This window comes from Protopterus annectens, chromosome 5.part1 (assembly GCF_019279795.1).
Source record: "Protopterus annectens isolate FY-2018-M chromosome 5.part1, PAN1.0, whole genome shotgun sequence".
Lineage (NCBI taxonomy): Eukaryota > Metazoa > Chordata > Ceratodontiformes > Protopteridae > Protopterus > Protopterus annectens.
In genome coordinates, this window is record NC_056736.1 from 277995766 (window position 1) to 278018038 (window position 22273).

At 42.5% G+C, this 22273-nt stretch overlaps 1 protein-coding gene across 1 annotated transcript in view; it reads right to left on the minus strand.

The window, feature by feature from the left end:
• The window catches only part of GART (phosphoribosylglycinamide formyltransferase, phosphoribosylglycinamide synthetase, phosphoribosylaminoimidazole synthetase), a 1783038-nt gene that overhangs the window by 405159 nt on the left and 1355606 nt on the right, over positions 1-22273 (minus strand). Inside the window, exons 15-16 of the mRNA XM_044072949.1 lie at positions 12113-12364; positions 1559-1711 (exon numbers count right to left, since the gene is read on the minus strand). Coding sequence (XP_043928884.1) covers positions 1559-1711; positions 12113-12364 — 405 coding nt within the window. The remainder of the gene's footprint in view (positions 1-1558; positions 1712-12112; positions 12365-22273) is intronic.

The window sequence follows — 22273 nt, forward strand, 5'->3', positions numbered from 1 at the left end:
GCTACTACCCGGTCATCTGTTCATACCTTTACTAAACATTACAAGTTGGATACCATTTCTCTGAGTCCAGGGTGGGGTTTGCTAGAGCAGTTCTGCATGGATTTGTAGAAAATGATTTCTCACTTTCTTCAATTCCATCCTTCTCCCTGGGTTCTTTTTGAGCTTTTGCACTCTCCCATATGTTAGGAATATTGCAACATTGAATAGAAGGACATAGAATAGCTGTGTAAAATCTTACCATGACCATAGATATCATTTTCTATGTTGCAGTATTCTCTCCCACCTGCCTTCCCTCCCTATAAACTTGTTTCTTCCTAGAATGACTCCTTTTTTTGGCCTTAGGATTCTTGCTACTCATGGGGCTAACTTATTCTGAGGATGGTACATGCGGCTGTCCCTTTTATGGTGGATGTTGTCAGTACCTACATGCGATGTCCCACATACTGGCAGTGGCTATAAGCTTTTGCATACAGGCCGGACGTCAGACCAATGGACAGAACACAACCCATATGTTAATACTGCAACTCTGAACAGAAGGACATCAATAAGATCACAAAGGAATTCTATTGGATGCACTGGTCCTTACAGAGGATGCTCCTCTACAGTGATTAATCCAAGTTTACCTGCTCAGTCCCACTTTCAGTTCCCAGTGTATCCCTATCACATTCCACTAAGTTCATGGCACCATTTCAAAGTGGAATAAATAAAGACTACTTCCATGACTTCGGCAAGGTGTCATCCGTTCATGGAAATGTTTTCAGTTTACATTTTAGCGATTCTGACTTGCTTAACTCTGACCCAGTTTGATCATGATTTTTCATATCGCAACAAAATTCTTAAGTACAATCATCTGAAAGGAACAAGATTCCACTCCCACTCATGACAAGTCATTATAATGTCATAGAATGATCAGCCACTATCCCTAAACTGGTTTATGCTGTGCTCATCAGCACTTTCAGCATTGGTTATCACATGTACAGTACATAAAATCTCACATCCGCACACAACTGTCATTTAGCACCAGTAGTTTGACACCTAGAACAGTAACAGATCTGTCCTATCCGGATATATATAGCATTTTGTAATTGTAATTTAAAGTGTTCCTGAGTAGGCTGAACTTGCCTCTAGCACCATAGTATTTAGGAGCTGCAACACCATAACTCACTCTTGGTTCCTATTTTACATTTTCCACTTTAAAAAAGAATCTATTCAATGCTGTACATTTTTGCACATCTGTTCACATTATCTTGTTGGGATATCACTGGATAGTGTGTATGTGCAGCCATAGGTTTTAATGGATGATAAATTGTGCCTGCTCAGGACTACATCCATTAAAACCAATGGACATATCACCACAGGGACTGTATGAAGCTATCACTTGAAAGATTGCCAATCTTGTTAGTGTTATTAAAGAACAGAACACACATACAAAAATGGGTGCAGGGGTGCACTGTGGCACTAAGGTCAATAGATGTCAAAATGCACCACAGAACTGTTCAGGGACATCAAGTTCAGAAAGTCTGCAACTTTCAAAGAATGTCTGCACTATTTGTCTTACCCAACTGGACACCAAGATTCTCAGGAAGCACCCGGGGTATATTTTCCAAAAGTCCACCTCCAGTGATGTGAGCATAAGCTTTCACACTTCCAGAACGAAGAAATGGCAAGAGTGTTTTACTGTAGATTTTAGTTGGTGTAAGAAGCAAGTCTCCTGCAAAGAAAAAATGGACAATATTAGATGCAAGTTACCATGTGTTCATTTAATTTCACAGCAAAGATAACTATTAACTAGGGGATAAATTCATCTTGCACTTAGATGGCACATAGGGTTTAGGAAAAGAAAATTGTCATCACAAAAGATGATCACTCTAGCACATTTCACAAAGCAGACCTACTGAACAAACCATCCATTTCCATCTGTTACTTTTGATGGACATATTACATATTTACAGTGTGGCGTTTTTGTGGTACCTGCGCAGATGGCACCACTTGCTACCAAATGTGAAGACTGGACTATTACTGGAAAGGTCTAAATACCACCACTGTCAAACCAGTATGCCATCTAGGTTTATGAGTGTTAGTGGCTACACACTTTGCTTCTGCATCTATACTCCAAATAGTTCTTATGGCTAAGAGAGGGATGGCCTCTCAAGTCAAACCACTAGTACTAAACACGTTAAAGTAAAACGCACACAAATTGGATTCTATAACCAATCCACCAAATGCAACATGCCCTTAAGACCATAAAGGGAACATGTACTATTGCCCTGAGTATGGGCTAATACCCAGATCTAGACTAGCGCTACACAGTAACCACTTAGAGAGAGGAATCTTTAGCCTAGAATATCAGGCCCCTTACTCACCACTCCCAGCAGAGTCCAAAATGTCCTCTACTGTCCTTTATCCACATTAACTGACCATTATTTAACCAAACATACATCAATATCACACTGGTAGTAAGCTCAAGCGATCTGCCCCATTACAGGTGGCTACCACAGCTTTGCCAACCTAGAGTGCGATAAATACCATGTTCTCATATAAATATAGAACTCCTCAAATACATACATACATATATAAACACAAGATCTTAAGTGAATAAATAAAACAGTGCTAATATGGATTAATTATGCAAAGGCCTCAGCAATGCAGTCAGCAGTACAAGATGTACTTTAACGAATGTGATAAACAGCTATATAACCTACTGGGCACTCGTATTCTACATAAAAACTTCCCCAACCTAAGTAAAAATAATGCATCAGATAAAATTCTAACAGCAAACCTTCACAGAAATGGTCACCAAAATCTTCCCAGCAAGACTAGCAGACTTTGCTTCAAACTCTAAATATATACGTCTCAGCTCAATTTCTGTTCCTACAGTACACGACGTATGCACATCAGTTTACATCACTTTTGCATAAACAAAAGAAGGCTGACTAAACAAACTGGTAATTTCTCATATTCAGAACCCACAGACACTGGAAAAGGCTCTCATTTAAATACAGAGGCTTGCTTCCTTTAAAAAGTCTAGCTACATTTTTATGCTCCTTTCTCCTCCCAGCTCCATAGCCACACCCTGTGTGACAACTATAATCAAGCAATTAAGTCCTCCCTGAGAAACTGAGGAAAGTTGCATTTCAAGCACAAGTTTCATAGATTCTGTTCTGCCTTTCATTTTTTTTTTTCATTCACAGAGGACAGTCACAAAGTTACACACATTTTATCACTCAACACATACAGATTAAACTAGAGCTCAAATATAGCCTATAAAATGTGCCAGTCTGAAATAAAATGACAAGGGAAAAAAAAATCACCTTGGCACCACATCATGAATAAAACAAAACTGCACAAGTTTAGAACTGGTGACTGAAAATAGCTTTACAGATAATGTTCCCCCTCCCACACATACAAAAACTAATATCAGTGCATAAGTGCTTTGTTCAGAGTACCAAGAAATTCTTCAAATGGATTATTAAAAGAAGTTGAAGCAACTTAATAGATTACACATTTTAAATGTGAAAACCATCACAAACTTTCGCGTTAAAAATAATGAAAATACTACAAAGACGATAATGAACTAGGTGCTAACAGCTCATACCTCATGCTAAAACTATATATAAAAACACAGCATTTAAACACTGGCACCCTGCCTTCTAAATTTTTAGTGCCAAGTGATTGAAAATTTTTACACACATTTCAAGTTAATCATATCACTTAAGCTTAGAAAAACAGAGTTCAGAGCAGTACATTTCCCACTTTTTAATTGGATTAGCTGAACTTGGGTACTTTCAGTGTGCCCTGAAGAGGTGGGAGCACCACATCAAACATTTGAAAGGGTTCTGCTGGTAAAGTATGGTAGTTCTGTATTTTTGTTAAAGTTTGTTTTTGGCATTTATTATATTTTAATAACTTTCTTGCTTACGTGGGATCAGTGGATTTAAGGTCTAGGTTGGTGGTGTTACCCCATAATGCATGGCTGGCTTTAGTGGTGCCTTTGGCAACTTTAATTAGTAATAGTCTTGTCTACTAGTCTTCAACACCTTTATTAAATCACGTAAGACACAAGCAAACATACATTAACAGAAGAGACCATTTTAACATTTTTCAATTTAAATAAAATCTGCACCACATTTTCTTTGCTATCAGTCTAAAATTAAAAAAAACTGCTGAATTCCTACCCTCCCTTAAATCACATGCCTCTTCCTCCTGAACATTATACATGAGGAGTATCGTTCCTACAATTTTCATTTACTATGTAATTTGATCCTTCCCTTTTCTAAATATCACTCTTCCAGTTCTCCCTTCTCTTTTATAATATTCAGTACCTCAAATATAGTTGGTGTAAACTTTGATTTCCATTTTTTAGTAATTGCTTTTTGGGAGCCAACAGAATTAAACTTAACATGGCCTTACTATGTCTAAGCAATTCAGATCCTGTATCCCAGCTCAAAATAATTATTTCCTTACAGCCATTTTCTCATTCATTTCACTATTTCTTTATGCATACTGAATTGCTTCATTTAATGTTTAACAAGCTGGATACATTTTGTTGTTACTTCCCTACCTATCAAGACTCACTTCTGTGTGTTCAATCAATCCACTGCTTCCTTGGAAGCTAAAGTCCCACACAGTCCATTCATTCTTCCTTAAGGAAAAAGGTTAAGCAGCAAGAAGTAGGACATCCCCTACCAAGAACGGAGGGTTTTATATTTAAAGCCCTGCCTGCTCTGAAGTTCGCCATGTCCCAAGGGTTGGCATGCAACTAGTATACAATAGAGATGCATCTCCTGCTTTCTTGAAGATTTCAAATTTGAGAGAGACGAGTCAGTGAGTATGGGATCAATATTTCTAGAATTTCAAAAAAAAAACACAGCAGTGCAGTGCAACCCCAGTGACTAAAGGTTGACACAAAAAGCTCCCCCAGTACAAAGGAGGACCCTCAAAGAAGCAAGGCAATATCAGGAGAGAGTCAGACTTCCATACAAGGAGTAACATGGGACAGACTCTCTAGACATGATGGTGGGGGATGTCCTAAATACTATATCTCCTGAAGGTGGATAACAGTATGTCATCAAACAGCAGACCTTCATGCCAGTCTGGGCTGGTCCAGTTTGAGGGAATATCTCAAATACAATGTGAGTAGTTGTGCTGTATCTGTAGCATGGTGTATGGCTCTGGCATCTATATGAAGAAACAAGAAGTTATGTACTCACCATAACGTTCGATGTATGTAGTCCATCTCGCCTCACATTCTAACCTGTGGGTTCGGAGCCGAACTCTAGCTCGACGTCTTTCAATTGGCTGGGCTAAGAGGTATCCCTTGCTGCACTGCTCCCTTTCACCAGATCTTGTTTGCTGCAAGCTCAGTCACTCAGTCACTATCACTCTCCCCCCATACACAACACAGAGAAAGAAACATTACAATAATAGAGAGTACTGAAAGACCTCTAGGTCCTCCAAGATGGGGGAAGGCAGGAGAGTAAGAATGTGAGGCGAGATGGACTACATACAGCAAACGTTATGGTGAGTACATAACTTCTTGATGTTATGTAGTCGAATCTTGCCTAAATTCTTACCCGTGGGACAGCATCCCTAGCACCTGAACCCTGGGAGGCTCAGTGGAAAATATTCCTGAGCACTGTGACACCAAAGAAAGACCTGCCTCTGGATACCAAATCCAATTTGTAGCGAGTAATAAAGGTGTGAGGAGACGCCCATGTAACCGCAGCACAAATATCATCCATAGACATCCTGGCCTGAAATGCTGTAGAGGTAGACATAGATCGGGTAGAATGAGCCTTCACTCTAAATGGTAAAGCCTTACCACCTGAGGAATAAATAAAGGAAATACAACTAGAGACCCATCTAGACAAGGTCACTTTGGATACAGGAGACCCAATCTTATTTTCTGAAAATGAGACAAATAGCCAATTTGATTTTCTAAGATCCCTTGTTCTATGCAGATAACGCAACTGCCTGTGAACATCCAGCTGGTGAAATTTAAATTCTGCCCTATTAGAGAACTCTGGAAAAAATACGGGCAGTTCAATGGATTGGTTGAGATTACTAACCGAAGCCACTTTTGGCATAAAGGAAGGGTTTGGTCTGAGGGAAAAATCAAGTAAGGCGATCTGATAGACAAAGCTTGGAGCTCCGAGACGCATCTGGCTGAAGTGATGGCTACCAAAAAGATAGTTTTCCAAGTCAAAAACTTTAGTTCACAAGTAGCTACAGGCTCAAAGGGGGAAGAGGTGAGACATTGTAGCACAAAATTTAGGTCCCAAGGCATGTCTGGGCGAAGCAGCATAGTGCCTTTCAAGAATGCCTTACATAGTCTATGCGCCATTAGGCTGGGTTCATTAGCGACGTGAAGTGGAAATAGCGGCCAACTGTACTTTAATGGTCGCGGCTGCTGATCCCTGATTGAAAAGCATGGAGAGAAATTCCAGAACTGAAGAAATTGGAGCTGTACAAGGATCAATTTGTCTCGCCTGAGCCCAGATGGAGAATCTTTTTCATTTACTGGAATAAATCTTTCTAGTCGAAGGCTTATGGGAAGAAGATAGAATATGAATCACTTCTAGAGGAAAATGATGAAGCCTGACTAGTGATGGAAGTGGAGTAGCCAGGCTGTTAACCGGAGGGTCTGAAGAGAAGGATGGAACTGCCCTGACATACGAGTCAGATCATTTGGCTGTGGGTCCAGAATCCAGGGGGCGTCCTTGAGATAGGGATGGAGAAAGGGGAACCAAATTTGACGAGGCCAGTGTGGAGCTATCAGAATTATTCTGCTTCTCAAGGACTGTGCTTTCTGAATAACCTTTGTCAACAGAGGAATTAAGAGGGGGGGCATAAAGTAGACCCGAGGGCCAATTGTGAACTAGAGCGTCCCTGGGTGACTCCCCCGGTGGGGGGATAAGGGTGAAGTAGCTGCTGCACTTGGTATTGAGGGGACTGTCAAATAGATAGCAGCAAGGCTGACCCCATCTGTGAGAAAATCTGCTCCGCAACTTGAATATTCAGGGACCACTCGTGAGGCATCAGAATAGCTCTGCTCAACCTGTCGGCGATCACATAGGACTTCCCCGGAATGTGCGTTGCTACAAGAAAACGTTGGGAAGACACAGGCCACTGCCACACTCGAATGGCCTCTCTGCAAAGGGGATACGACTTGGGTCCTCCATTTGTTCAGATACCATACCACCGACATATTGTCTGAGTGGATCGCAATTGTCCCGAGAGGAAGAAAGCTCTGAAGTGCTTGCAACGCCAGTAGCACTGCTCTCATCTCCAAGATACTGACATGCAGATGTATCTTGTGTTCCTGCCACGTGCCTTGGACAGCCCTGCAGAGATAATGTCCCCTCCCTCACCCCATCTGGGAGGCATCTGTGGTCACTGTGGCAACAGGAGGGGATGGGATGAAGGGTTTTCCTGCATTGAGGTGGCTGGAGTGAAGCCACCAGCGTAGATCTTGCTTGCACCTGTGATCATTATGAGATGAGAATGCGGAAGATACTGTTGAGACCACTAGGCGAAGAGCATCCACTGAAGGAGCCTCATGTGAAGCCTCGCAAGAGAAACCAGCATAATTGTTGCAGCCATAGTCCCTAACAGTTTGAGAACCGTTTTTGCCTTCACTCTGAGGGAGCAACGCGTATACTTGTTGTTGCAAAACTTGAATTCTTTCTTGTGCTAAAAACACCCTCATGAGCATGGTGTCTAACTCGGCGCCTATAAAGGTGACATGCTGCAAGGGCAACAAGGAAGACTTTTCCCAGTTTAGAGTGATACCCAGTTGTTGACACAGCTTGATAATGGTGTCTCTGGTCTGTAGTAGTAGATGCCTGGTGGTGGCAGAAAGGAGCCAGTCGTCCAGGTACGGAAACACTTGGAATCCCTGACATCTCAAGTGAGCCGTCACCACTGCCATACATTTGGTGAACACCCTGGTGGCTGTAGTGAGACCAAAGGGCAGGGCACGAAATTGAAAATGACTGGCTCCAGCCGGAAGCGTAGACTACTTCTGGATGCCCTGTCCATCTTTATGTGGTAGTAAGCATCCTTGAGTTCGATGGAGCACATCCACACTTTTTCCAACAATGGAAGAATAGACTGCAATGTGACCATTCGGCACTTGGACTTCTTCACGTGGAGATTCAAGTGGCCGAGATCCAAGATGGGTCTCAGGTCCCCTGTTCTTTTCAGCACCAAAAAGAATCTGGAGTAAGTCCCTAATCCGACCTGGTCTGAGGGGGACATGCTGGATGGCTCCTTTTTCTAGCAGCTTTATAACCTCTGAAGCTGCGGAATCCCTTTGATTGGTGGAACATCTGGGATTCTTTTGATCGGTGTGGGGGGGGGGGGAAAGAGAAGGGAATGCGATATCCTCCGGAAATTATTTTTAATACCCACTGGTCCTGGGTGATGTCTTGCTAGGCTTCTGGGTATAGTGAAATGTGACCCCTGACTGGCTCTGGAAACGCTCAGTCGGGCCTCCTATTAGGAGCGCTGGTAGGGAGAACCATGAAAGGAATCACGGTCTACCTGGTTACGCGGGCCTCCTTTGCCTCTAGGGCGGTGTCTACCTGAGTTACTACCCCCTCCCCTGCCTCTGGAGGGGGAATCACTTAGTGCGTCATGAGAAAACCTCTGCGATTTCTTGAACCACATTTTCCCACTCTTCTGGACCTTGGGATAAGGTCTAGAAGGGATGGAAAAACGGACTCCCACGGCAGAGAGTTTTTCCCTCTTGCTCGCACCTAGTGAGTCCGTCTTTCACCTTAGTTCCGAATGAGGAACCATCAAATGGGGCGTCGGTGAATGTAGAATTGAAGGCCTCCACAAATTTAAAGAGGCGCATATCCAGGAGTGCCTTCTGAGAGAAACTCCGGAACTTGCTGACCTACTCGCTCCCTCGGCTGCGCAAGAGATCAGCCTCATGGAGGAGTTAGCAATAGAATTTAGGGTAGACATCTGAGCACTGACTTTGAGCCACTGCATCAGAAACGTTACCCTGCAGAGCATCTCCCAGCTCTTTTAGGAGATCTCTTTGGAGCCGTGTAAAATGTGACACGTAATTCAGCAACCGCAGTGTATAGGCCGCTGAAGAAAACATACTCTTCCCATACCGGTCCATGGTCCCGGACTCCTTGTTAGGGGGATGGTAGATGAAGTCTCAGCCAGTTCCTTCTTGGTGGCCGCTGCCACCACCATGGCATCTACTGGGACGCCCTTCGTGAGAAACTCTTTGTCAGAGGGGGCGGACAGAAATTTGTTGCATCTCCTGGGAACTGGTTCCACAGTGTCAGGGGTTTCTCACACCCTCCGACAAACTAGATCCAGGAGTTCGAAGGGTGGAGAGACCCAGGAGGCGGAGGGCTAAGCCCCAAAGGCCTTCAGGAACACAGACTCCTCCTCAGAAGGGGGTTTAGAGGGCCAGTCGCCTCTCTGTTTCAAGATCTCTAGGATATCAGAGAAAGAGATATCCTCAGAAGACAACTTGGGGGACCCCTCTGATTCCTTGAGGTCGGTGTCTGACGCGAGAGACTTCCTGGGAGTTGGCAAAAACTCTGGGGGGCCCTCAGAAATTTGGGGACCACTCATGGAAGTATCCTGAGGCCTTGGGTCTCCGCTGTCCAAGGATAGAGGGCGATCAGAGACTGATACTGGAGCTGGAGTGGGTAGAGTGTCAGTGCTGTATGATGCAGCTGGGGACCTGGCCAGCACGCTCCGCATGACCTCGAAAGCTGATCCCACCCGGCTCCAAGGATCGACCCACCGTGGATGACCTTGGAGCAGAAGGGGCAAGGTCCGAAGCAAGGGTCAAGCTCTCCCGAACCGAAGCACCGAGAGGGAGGCTAGGAGCCGAAGAGTGTCCCGAGACGTCCCCCTCAGGTCCGACTGAGGAACCATGAGTCCTGGGACCCTGTGGATGGAGCCGACTGGGTTGGAGCGGAGATCGGAGCAGATAAGCCAGGATGGGCTATCGGAGCTGACCTAGAAGCATCAAACGGCGCAAACCACTCTGGCTCTGCTCTGAGGTATCGACGATGGATGGGTGGACAGGCTCCGGAGCCGACTGGGCTGGAGCCGAAAGCAATTTAACCAGCACCAGTGATTGAAGCAGTCTTTGTACCACTCTACCCACATCAGAGTGTGTCCTGGAGGACCTACAGGACAAAGTAGGAGATCTAGACCCTCCTCTCTGAAGCAGACCTGCGAGGAGGAGAAACCTATCTAAAAACTGGGGACTGGTTCCGAACTAGTATCTCCGACACCGGCTCCAGGAGGCTGGGAGCCGATGCAAGTTCTGTCAGTTGACAAGCTTCCTTCGGCACCGAAGACAGTGGAGTTGAGGATGCCACAGTAGACTTAGTAACTTTCTCCGGCGGCTCCAATAAGACAGACTGAGCCAGAGATCTTTTTTTGCTTTAGATGTCCTCTCTCTTTTGGAGGGAGAGGACTTTGCACTAGAAGACCTCTCCAAGTCTTCCTCGAAAGAGGGTTTCAGTAGTCCCTTCAGAATTCGTTTGTTCTTCCATTCTTGAAGAACATGAGGGCTGAATGCGTGACAGAAAGCACAAGACTCCTGAAGGTGTATAGCCCCCAAACAAACACAGAATGCCCATCAGTAATGGACATCTTGTACCCACATTTACATTTCTTAAAGCCCGAAGGCTTATGTTCTTTTGTATCCTTAGACATGATACTAACACAACACAACAGTAAAACTAATACCAGCAACAAGCGCGGGAACTAGACTAATAAACTGCAGACACTACACAAGGACCTCACGGTCCTGACAGGAAAACAAGGGGAAGGACTTGGTCCTCTAATTTAAACGGCCCTAGCCCAGAGGGGATAGGTACCTAAAACAAAAACGAGCACAGAAGGGAAAAACAGATAACCAAGGGAGGACTAGGTCCTCTAACTAAAACGGGCCTAGCCCGTTGGGAGATAGCTGACGGGATACCAGACAAAGTAGACAAATGCCACAAAGGCTGCACAAAAACGCTTCCACAAAGCAACACCACACACCTAGCTATGAAAATAGCTTTTGGATCAAAATTTAGTCAAAATTTTAGTCAAGAAGACAAAAAGTTATACTTAGCCACAGCCAAGAGCGAGACTGCGTCTGAGCTTTACGAGTGGCAAACGAGATCTGAGAAAGGGAGCAGTGCACCATGGGATACCTCAGCTCAGCCAATTGAAAGACTCGAAATAGAGTACGGCCGAGTCGGAGCCGAGATTCGGTTCCGAATCCATGGGTAAGAATGTAGGCAAGATTGGACTACATAATATAGAAGGTTATGCTAGATATAAAGTATGCAACAGAATTATCAATATAACAGGTTAACAAAACTGACATAACTTGGGATGCACATGTTACATATGAGGGGAAAAAAGGAGAGCAACACAAATGGGTCCATCACAGGGATAGATATCAAGGATAGAGGGAAAGCAACACTGGTGGCAGCTTGAAAAAGAATAGCACATGGCTGACATGAAATTTCATTACACAGAAAGGGTGATGTGAACTTAAAATAAGGCGCTGGATGCAAACTTAACCTGTACAGAAAAAGAAGGTTTCAAAGATAGCTGGAGAAAATGCAAAAATGGATGGAAATGGGGAAATGCACAAAATAAAAAAGCGAGATAAATAGCCACAGATCTTCTGCCAGTAGCATTGCATGTCCACACTAAACACATTTTGTTCAGCTGTCATGCAATACAGGACTATGATATTCAAAGCTATCATCTGCCCTGAGTACCTAAATCCGATTGACTAAACAAAAAAGTAAAAAAAAAAAACAAAAACAAACCACTTAGTAAAAAAACTACAAGAAAAACTTAGGCAAGCTAGAGTTTTCAATGTGTGATACCTTAAACCTCCTGTAACAGACACCCATGGGACATAAGTAAATGACTATTCTACCTTACTGCTTGCATAATACACGCATGAAACAAAATACCTTGCAAAGAAAAGTGAAACCAACAGTTATAAACAAAATTAATGTAAATAATGTCTGTTTTATGCAAAAGTAGAGTTTACAATGGTTGCCATTTTAAGAACTGTTGCAACATAAAACTGTTGTAATGCAAAACTACATACCTAAGCTTTGTTTTCCACATCCACATGGTGCTGGTGAATTGTACTTCAGTGCAGATTTGCTTATTATCTTCCTAACAAGACTAAAGCCATTGCTGTGAATTCCAGAAGATGCAATCCCAATGACATTATCACCAATAGCAATTTTCTCCCGCTGGGGGAACATCTGTCCTCGTTCAAATGCACCAACTGCAAAGCCAGCAAGGTCATATTCCCCAGGACAATACATGCCAGGCATCTCTGCAGTTTCACCTCCTAAAAAGGGGAAAAAAAAAAAAAAAAAAGGAGAAAACTATTTGTATGGCTAATTAAATACTAGAAATAACTACAGAAAACAGAAACAAAAAGTCTAGGTATGTCACAAAGTTATGCAATGAGTTGCTTTCTAAACATTTTGAGGAGTCCTAGACTTACAAGTGCCTATCCTTTATAGGTAACCTATCTATTCCAAGAAGAAATACGAGTACTCACCATACAAAGTCATTTTCAAGTAGCCCTCTGTAGTGGGATACTGCTGGGATCCCCTTCTCCAAGACTGCAGTCTCATTATAAAATACTTGCATTTCATTTTGTAGATCCCATGCTCATGAGTCTGTGGCCTTCCATTAGTGCATACTGATACTGCATACTGAGGTAGGAGGGAATGTCTAGCTCCTGTACTCCATAGTTCAAATACCCACTACACATAGCTTTCATGCAGACATACAGATCATCTGATATATAGTGTGTGCTGCACCAGGCTTGGAAGGGCCTGTGTGCTGTAGGTCACTGCTGGGAAGAATCTAAAATGATCCAAAAAGTTCACTGGATACAGAAGCCAAATGAAAGCTTAAGGGCCAAAAGATTTGGAATACACAGTTCTACAGCTTCAAGGTACCCAAGGATGCAGATTCCTGGAATTGCAGTCACAGCAGTATTACTTTGAAAGTGTGACCCACAGGCAAATAGGCAGTGGCAAAAAGTGCCTGGAAGGTGCACATTCTTGAAAATAGGCACTGAAAATTGCCATGCAACTGCAGGGTGACTGAGAACAGTCCAGCAATTTGAATTTACTGTCCAGTAGCCCATTATAATTTAGTTAATATTTTAAGGCTTACTTAGCTACAGTCAGACTCTCCTTTATCCGTAGGAAAGGAGGTAAAAAACAGGTCCACCTCACTGAATTCACAAGGGTATGGACAGAAGCTCCTGCTCCTCAAAAACACACAGAGTTATATGTTTACAGGAAAGCTTCATGAATATTTTCAATATGAAGTGAAGGTTACTAATAATGGACACTTGAACAGTGTAAAAGTCAACTAAGATCCCCTGTTGATAAAAACCTGCAACCCTTTGATCTTACATGTAGAGTTACACGTAGAGTTAATAGTTACCAAAAAAACATATTCTCAGAAACAGACTTCAAATTTGCCAAACTAACTGGTCTGATGGGGGTAGACACACATGCTCAATCCAAACACATCAAGAAAATTCTTCAAAGTGAATGAAAATGCAAAACTCCCCTAAGAGATTACCTGACAAGCCAGTGCTGGGACAGTTTTATCAACACAAATCTGTGGCGACAAAATAGCAGAATGTACTAAAATGACCATAGCTTCCCACCTAGTATGCTCATTCTAACAGCAAAGTCAGAAAGCTGCCCTAGATAGGTCAGAAATATCCGAAATACTAAGACATGAATATAGTAAGCTCAATGTTTTATGCAGAAGTAGAGTTTACCAATTGTTAAACCATATCCACTACCCAGATGGCCAACTTCTTTAAAATGGAAGATGTGTCTGAAGAGTGGAAGGCATTTTAGTAGCTTTGACCACTACCATAACCTCTACAGGAGATCTGGTGCTAACAGTGCACCTGAAGGAACACTCACATGCGGAGGAAAAGCTGTTACCCTTTGACTGAGGAGGCACTTCCGTGGTGTGTACTGGGATAGGTTTCATTATTGCCAGCAACTTTAAAATCTGGAAGTGCACCCTTCTTAGTAATAAAAAGGTTGTAAGGACAAGGTTTGGCCCTTCTCCTTTAAAAATTGCTACAAGACATGGGATGAAGGGGAAAATGGTATATGAATATTCCTTGGTATGGAAAGAATGCTTCCAGTACTATAACTTCCCCAGGCTCTGCTGGACATCTGGAAGACAGAACCACATTCTTCAGAGTGGCAAACAGGCCCTTTCCAGGGTGTCCCATTCCTGAGGATACTGACCACACAGGTCTCCATTACTGACAGACTACAAGAACAGAAATGTGGCTGATGGAATAGCTTGACATGAAAAAACTGAAAGATGTTTCAGTCTTCTCCCAGTGCCAAATTCGGCACCTTTCCATAGGCAGAGGGCACCTGCCCCATCAGTGCTTATATGTCAAGTAATCAGCCAAAAAATCAAATTAGTTCTAAATCAAGGTTTTCCATATTGCGGTTTCATCTATGAAATGTACTTGCGGGTAAGCTCATGTCATACTTGGCCTTTTTCATTATGAAAGCAGTCCATCTGAAGTGTGAAATACTGCCATTAGGGCGATTAGTAGAGAATCAATTGAAGATCTTGTACTCTGCATCTCAGCAGAAGAGATTCTATAAATTAATCTGAGCTGCCCATTTATAATAGTCAAACATGACCTTTTTTTTTGTTAAAGTGCATAACAATCATTTGGAACTCCCAGATAATACTGCGTTTATGATAAATAACTGAACCGAAAAGAAAACAAAGCTGCACATCAAATAAATAGTATATTGATGCTGTTAATTTCATGTCCATCTGCTGATGTAATATTTATTGCCATCTACCTATCTACTAAGCATAAGTTGGTAAATAATAAAACTCAGCAAATATTAGTGAAATTGTATTGGCTGGTAGTGTTACTTCACAACTGTTAATATAAGCAGTCTTTTTGGATCACGTATCATGCGTCTCTAACTCATTTGTGCCTCTTCCAATTTAAAGCTGCTATAAATACATTAACCTTACATAAAAATGATCCAACTAAAATAAGCCCTTACATAAAAATGATCCAACTAAAATAAGCCCTTACAACTTGTATAAAGTCCAACTTTAGAACTGTGACCCATGACATCAAGCATCATGGGGGGGGGTAGGGTGGAGGGCAAAGCCCCCTACTTTGAATCGTTTTAACCTGTGTTGTGTCTTGATGGTCTACTGATTTTTTTCCCTGTGGGGAAAAAAAAATCTGTGACCTCTGCTTTCGCCGATTGTAGAGTTCGAGGTTTATTTGTCGCTGAAATTGCATTCGTTCTTCTGCCATTTCAGCAACATAATACAGACTTGAAATCCCAGTACTGGTAATAGTTTCTCTTTTTTCCAGTCAGCACAGTTATGTTTGCAATTTTTGTGCTTTATACAAACAGATCAAAAGCAGACTGGTGCGTCTAAGACTAAAAGCAAATTTTACAAACCAAATACTAAGTTAAGAAAGCAGGCAAGAGAAATTAAAGTTTTGCTGATAAGAGTAACCTAGTCCAAGATGTCAGACTCTAGGAATTCCTTATTTAGTACTGATTTTAGAATTTTACAGGATTTGCTGGAAAATGGTAAGACAGTGGCTTTGAATACAAATCTACAAAAACAAAGCATTGTCTGAACAGACCAGCCAAATCTTGCAATATGTTGCCTGACCGACACCAGGGAAAGATTATATTTAAGTCTTAGTAACTAGGAAAAGTAAGCACTGCAAAACACTGTGTGAAATCATTTTCCTACTGAGTGCAAACTGGGCACAGTTCTATCAGAGTTCAACATGAACCTTCCTCCAATTGTTTTTTCCCCCATAAGGAAATTACTACAAGTGTGGTTTCTCAGTGTGCACTGGCAGCAATTCACTTTTCACAAATTTCCTTTCTTTGTTTTGATGCATCTGTGGAGTTAGTATATACAAGTTCAGGGTGCCCGGGGGGGGGGGGGGGGTGCTTGTACTCCTCAGGCATTGAAATGCATGCTGACATTTATGTTTTTCATCAGGTTAAATTCTTAACTAGTTGTGCTTAGCAATACAGCTCATCACATTTTAAGTAAAGACTTTTCCTGTGGCTCTTGCGAATAATGTGTGCCAGCTTGTGTAACTAGATCACTAGGTGGTTCGATTCCAGTTAATGCTTAGCTTGTGTTTAAATGTCAGTTTAGGGAAATATGTAAATTCTGTTAGACTTCCTAGCACTGAATGCATGTCTCCCATATCAAATATTTTCATAAAATCGACCCTCTTGTTATATTTTCCCCTTCTAGGTCCACCAGATACAGCCAACACTGTTGCAAATCAAGTTCCAGCCCCCACCTATAAGTAATAATCTCTTATGAAAGCTAATTATTCTCCCCAAATTTTCTCAAGCTCCATAATAGCAGCTGTAGGTGGAATATAGATACACATCAGCATAATCCTCATCCCTTACCAGTAGTCCCTTACTACCACATAACTACCATCTTTTATACCCCGCTTCTATCACTATTGGAGCTCCTCTCAATTAGTATAAGCATTCCTTTTCCTTTGTCCTCAATATTCTGGTGAATAACCATCTTGAAATCCTTTCATCAAATTTACATGCCTATTCCCAAGTGCGTCTCCTGTAGACTTGGAGAAAGCATATGGCAAGGTCCCAAGAAAGCTGGTTTGGACAGTCCTGCTGTGGTTGTCAAGTCTCAGAAACATTGGCAGAATTTGTGCAAGCTATGTACAAGGACACAATGACTCAATTACGAACAGTGTTCAGTCTCACTGGGGTTCCCAGTGGGAGTGTGTGCGCAGAGTTCAGCCCAGAGTCCACTGATGTTCATACTAGTGATGGACTACATTAGCAAACAGGTTACAGGAGATAGATCAACAAAGTTGCTGTATGCAGACGATGTGACATTACAGGCAGACTCTGAGCAAGAACTTCATTGAAGGACAGGAAATAGAATGCAAAACTGAAGGCACATGGGATAAAACTGAATACAGATAAGACAGTTGCAATGGCTGCAAATGGGAGAGTTCAGAAGAGGCTAAGAACTGAGACAGAATGGAAAACTTTGGAACAGGTTAACAGCTTCAAGTATCTGGGAGGACGTGGTTTAGGAGAAGGGAACCATGACTGAAGAGGTCAAAACTAAATACGAGGGACTGCAGCCAACTGGCATAGAGCATGCGGTGCAGTACATGACCGAAGAATGCCAAAGAAGCTGAAAAGTTAGATGTACAAAACAGTGGTGCAATCAGTACTAATGTATGATACAGAAACTTAGGCAGTAAAGGCAGAGCAGTTGAAGGAAGAAGTGATGGAGATAAATGCCTGAGACAGATAAGGTGCACACTGTGGGACATAGAAAGAAATGAGGACATAACAGCAGAAGTCAAGTAGCTCCAACTCCAGAAAAGGTCAAAGAACAGATTATGGTGGTTTGGACACGTGCAAAAGAGCAGAAGACAATCTGGTGAAGATTTGTGGCCGATAGGAAGAAGGCAAGAGGAAACAGAGGCATCCAGAAAAGAGGGGGATGGACTGTGTGAGAGAAGACCTGCAACAGTTAGACAGGAGTGTCAAATAAGACAGGAGAGTGGCACTGAATAGACAGATGGTGGCAGATATGACAATCGACACAAAGTAGAAAATGGGAGTGGTTGCTGATTAATGTAGACATTCACCTATGCGAAATTGAGGAAATATTTCAACTCCACATATATAATAATGCAGTTTTACACTCCCACCCCAACAGCCCAAGATTACAGCATATCAACTTAAATGCTTTTATCAAGCCTTTTTTGTTTTTACATTGCAATGCCTACATTTCCTAAAACTAAAATAGTTTATCAGATGCAAATCACTGAAAAGACTCACCCTCTCATTTTAGATATCCATGATTACATACTACACATATTTGCTTTACTATACCAACATGCAATGTATATCATGAGATATTTTTTTATACAAATACTGTTGAGAACAAAAAATTGTTTTAGCTCCTTTTTCCTTTTCAGTGTCCTTCCAAACACTGGCATGAAGTGTCATTTTCTGTCCACCCACAAGTTTAAAAGTCAACAAAGCCCGATATTTCTCAGCCACTTTTTTATAAAGCCATATTTCACAAATGTAATTTATGCTTTATAATCTGACATTTATTCACTAATTTCAGTACTGTTAGTCTTCTTCCTGTTCCTCTCCCAACACTAGACTCTAGTTAAAGTGTAATGTACTCCCGATTCTTCTACTCAGCTTTTGTACTTTTTTACATATCTCAAGCATTTTCCTTTGGAACACTGAACAGTTCACTGGCAACTTGCCTCTATGAACTTTATTACCAGAAGAATGAGAAGCAGAGATCCCCTTTCTTTTGATAGCTCACTTTGTTGGACAAACTTCTGCATTTCCTCCTTAGCCTGTTCTGTATAAAACAGTCTGATCCTTCAGGAAAAAAAAAATATTCTGGATACAGCAACTTTAATCTCACACCTGCCTCTATTTTCTGACTGATGGGAGATTTGCTTCTCTTCTGACGGGTGTCCAGTGAACGGGTGTCCAGTGAATAATCATTTTATATAAACACTGTCTCCAATTTTTAATAATTTGCCTGTCTGCCACAATTTTGTCAGGGTCTATGATTGCACTAATACAGGTCTTGGCTGCTTTCCCATGGTCAGATTTGGAGCATACACTCTGTGCCCTTTCAATTAACATATCCTGCTGTGGAATATCAGTCCAGTTACTTATTTGTGGTTTCAGAAAATTAATACAAGCTCCTTCCAGTTTCTCTGGCACAGCAGACAATGTTAGGCTCTCTCTGCATGCTCTAACATTTTTTGAAACAGCTGTTCTTGAGAAGTGCCATACTCAATTCCAGCATTTTGTAATCTGAATTGATATACTCAGAAGTTTCACATAAATTAACTCTGAAGACATCTGCTTTATTTTTTCCTCTCAAATACTGGAAGACATCTCCGGTACCAAGGATGGAGCTTGAACTGCTTTTTGTTGACTGGCTGCAGGATTCTTCCCAGTCAATATTTTCTCTTCACCTTTTTAAGCCAATTTTCTTTCAGGATCTCCAAGTTTCTTCTTTGCTGGCATCCAAGCAGTGTGCTTACTAGCCAGTAACAGTTTTACTAAAGCTGGCAGAATTACTAGCACCTCTCAATTCCTTTTTTCACACTGGGAGAACTGAAATTAAGCCTTTCAGTGTGCAACCGTCTTGGAAGTTGTCCAAGGTTTGGTTCACCTTTGAGGGGATTTGGCTAGGCTTAAAATGGACCACACAAGCAGACAGCCTAGTATTGCTCTATGACTATCCAAACAATGAAGTAAACAGCCTCTGTTACTGAAACTTGGAAAGAAAACAGCTAAAAGTATAGGTTGATACAGATTTGACTCAGCAGCTATGTTAGGCAAAAAGGAAGGGTTGGCTCTCGTGCAACTCTACCCTCATGGAAAAGCAAATACAGCGGAATGGAAGCTCAGACACCCTCTTTCTGGATGTAATGGAACTAGGAAGAGGGTTTTCCAAGATAAAAGCTTTAAAATAACTGTGGCCACCAGTTTAAAAGGTGGTATGGTGAGAACTTGCAAAAGAATATTGAGATCCCAAGGCTGCACTGGATCATGAATGGGAGACCAAAGCAAGAATGGACCTCTCAAGATAGCCTTAGAAAGTTTTAGAGCTGCCATTAAAGTATTATCCATGCAAATGTGAAAATTGGAGACTACCAATTGAACTTTAATAGCTGAATAATGGAGGCCAGAGTGAAAAAGTACAGTTTTGTACCTACCATAAATGTAGATGTTCGAGTGTTCACACTGCTGCAGTCATCACACTTTGGTTATCCTGCCGTCAGGCGGTCCAGCAGTCGGTCCGAGTTCCAAAGTCTTGGCCCGGCGTTGGTTGCTGTCGCTTCTTCCCTGACGTCAGTGCGCCAGGGCTATACAAGATGCATCAGATGCCATTTTCTTCAGTTTTTCTTGCCCCAGATGTCAGGTGCCCCCAATAGGTAGGCAATACATATTGCTATATAAAAATATACATATAAAAATAAAACAATACCTTCAGTCACAAACAAATACACCACAGAGGTTGTATAGGTTAGAAAGGCATAGATAAGTCCAGCTAGTTCAGAGGGGATGGAGGGAGGGTAACCTGGACTGCAGCAGTGTGAACACTCGAACATCTACATTTATGGTAGGTACAAAACTGTACTATGTTCATCGTGTTACACTGCTGCAGTCATCACACTTTGGTTGAATCCCAAAGCTAAGGATGGGTGGTGGAACTAAACAGGGTTTGGAGAGGCTAGTAGGCCCTGCAGAACTGCAGTGGCAAAACCAGCTCTGGTTTTAGAGTATAGAGGTAAGTGATGGTGCTTGGTGAAGGTGTGCACTGAACTCCAATTTGCAGCCTCCAAAATATCCTTGGTTGGTACCCCTCTGAGGAAGGCTGTTGATGTTGCTGTAGCCCTGGTGGAATGGGGCCTGATGATACCAGGCACAGATTTCCCATGGTGTGTGTAGCAGAAACGGATGCAATGCCCTATCCATTTTGAAATGGTCTGTTTTGAGATAGCTTTTCCTTGAGATCCTGCAGCATAGGATACAAAGAGCTGGTCAGATTTTCTGAAAGCCTTAGTTTTATCCAAGTAGTAACATAATTGTCTGTGAATGTCCAAAGAGTATAGGAGCCTTTCCCCTTTGTTCTGGGGGTTTGGATAAAAGGTGGGCAAATGAATGGATTGGTTTAGGGCCACACTGGATACCACCTTTGGCATAAAGGAAGGGTTAGTTCGTAAAGAGACTCTGTCTTGATGAAAAATGATGAAAGGCTCCACTGCCATTAGGGCCTGTAGTTCTGAGACTCTTTCGTGCTGAAGTTATTGCTAGCAGCAGGGCAGTTTTCCATATTAACTGTAGATCAGCTGTGAAAGCAGGTTCAAAGGGCGGACGTGTAAGCTTTTCCAAAACAAAGTTGAGATCTCAAGTTGGTGTTGGTGCTCTCCGGGACGGTCTTATGTTCTTAGCCCCTCTGAGGAACTGTCTTAGTAATGGATGTGAAAATATAGGAGGATCCGTGTTGTATTGAGCTGAAATAGCTGAGGCGTGGATCTTAATAGAAGAGAAGGAAAGTCCTTTGTGCAACATCTCAGTTAAATATTGAAGAACCTGAGGAATATTTGGGACAAGGGGATTTTGGCCTTGCCTGGTTCCAGGCGCAGAATCTTTTCCATTTGTCTGAATAGACTTTCCTGGTGCTGGGCCTCCTGGCCTCCAGAATGACGTCCATCACAGCTTTAGAGAGAAGTGTTGACTGGTTGTTTAGGCAATTTGCCATGCAGCCAGATTTAAAGTCTTGAGCTGGCTGTGTAGAATCTGATTGTTTTGCTGAGTGAGCAGGTGAGGAATTGTAGGTAAAATCCATGGTGGGCCTTGAGCCATGTTCCTTAGTATTGGATACAAGTGTTGGCGTGGCCAGTCTGGAGAAATGAGTATCATTTGTGGCCTCTCAAATCTGGCTTTCAGCAGCACCTTTGCCAGAAGAGGCAGTGGAGAAAAGGCATACACTGTCAATGTTTTCCAACTGAATGAGAGGGCGTCCACTTTGAAAGCTAGTGTGTGGTATGTCCTTGTGCAGAATTTCCGTAGTTGGTAGTTTTGGGGGGAAGCAAACAGATCTATGTCTGGGCTCCCCCATTTTTGAGTTATCATTGCGAATACTTGTGGATCTAGTTTCCACTCGTGAGGATCTGTGATGTTTCTGCTTAGATCGTCTGCCAGTGTGTTTTTCTTTCCTGGCAGGAATTGTGCTTGTAGTTGAACTTGGTAGGTCAGTGCTGTGTTCCACAAGGTCATTGCTTGTCTGCATAGGGGGTAGGAGTGTGTGCCCCCTTGCTTATGTATGTACCACATCACTGTGGTGTTGTCCATCTTTATTAGGAGTTGTCCCGGATGTAGGAGGTCCTTGAAAGCTGTTAGGGCATTTTGTACAGCTAGCATCTCTTTTTGATTGATATGTAGATGCCTTTGGTTTGCAGACCATTTGCCCTGCCATGTGTGCTCCCCAGGCATAATCCGAAGCATCTGTTATAGTTTGCCTGGCTGGGGGGGGGGGGGGTGAAAGGCTGACCCTTGTTGAGGTGACATGCCTGAGCCCACCACAGAAACTCCTGTTGAAGGCAGGGAATGAGTGGAATTATTGT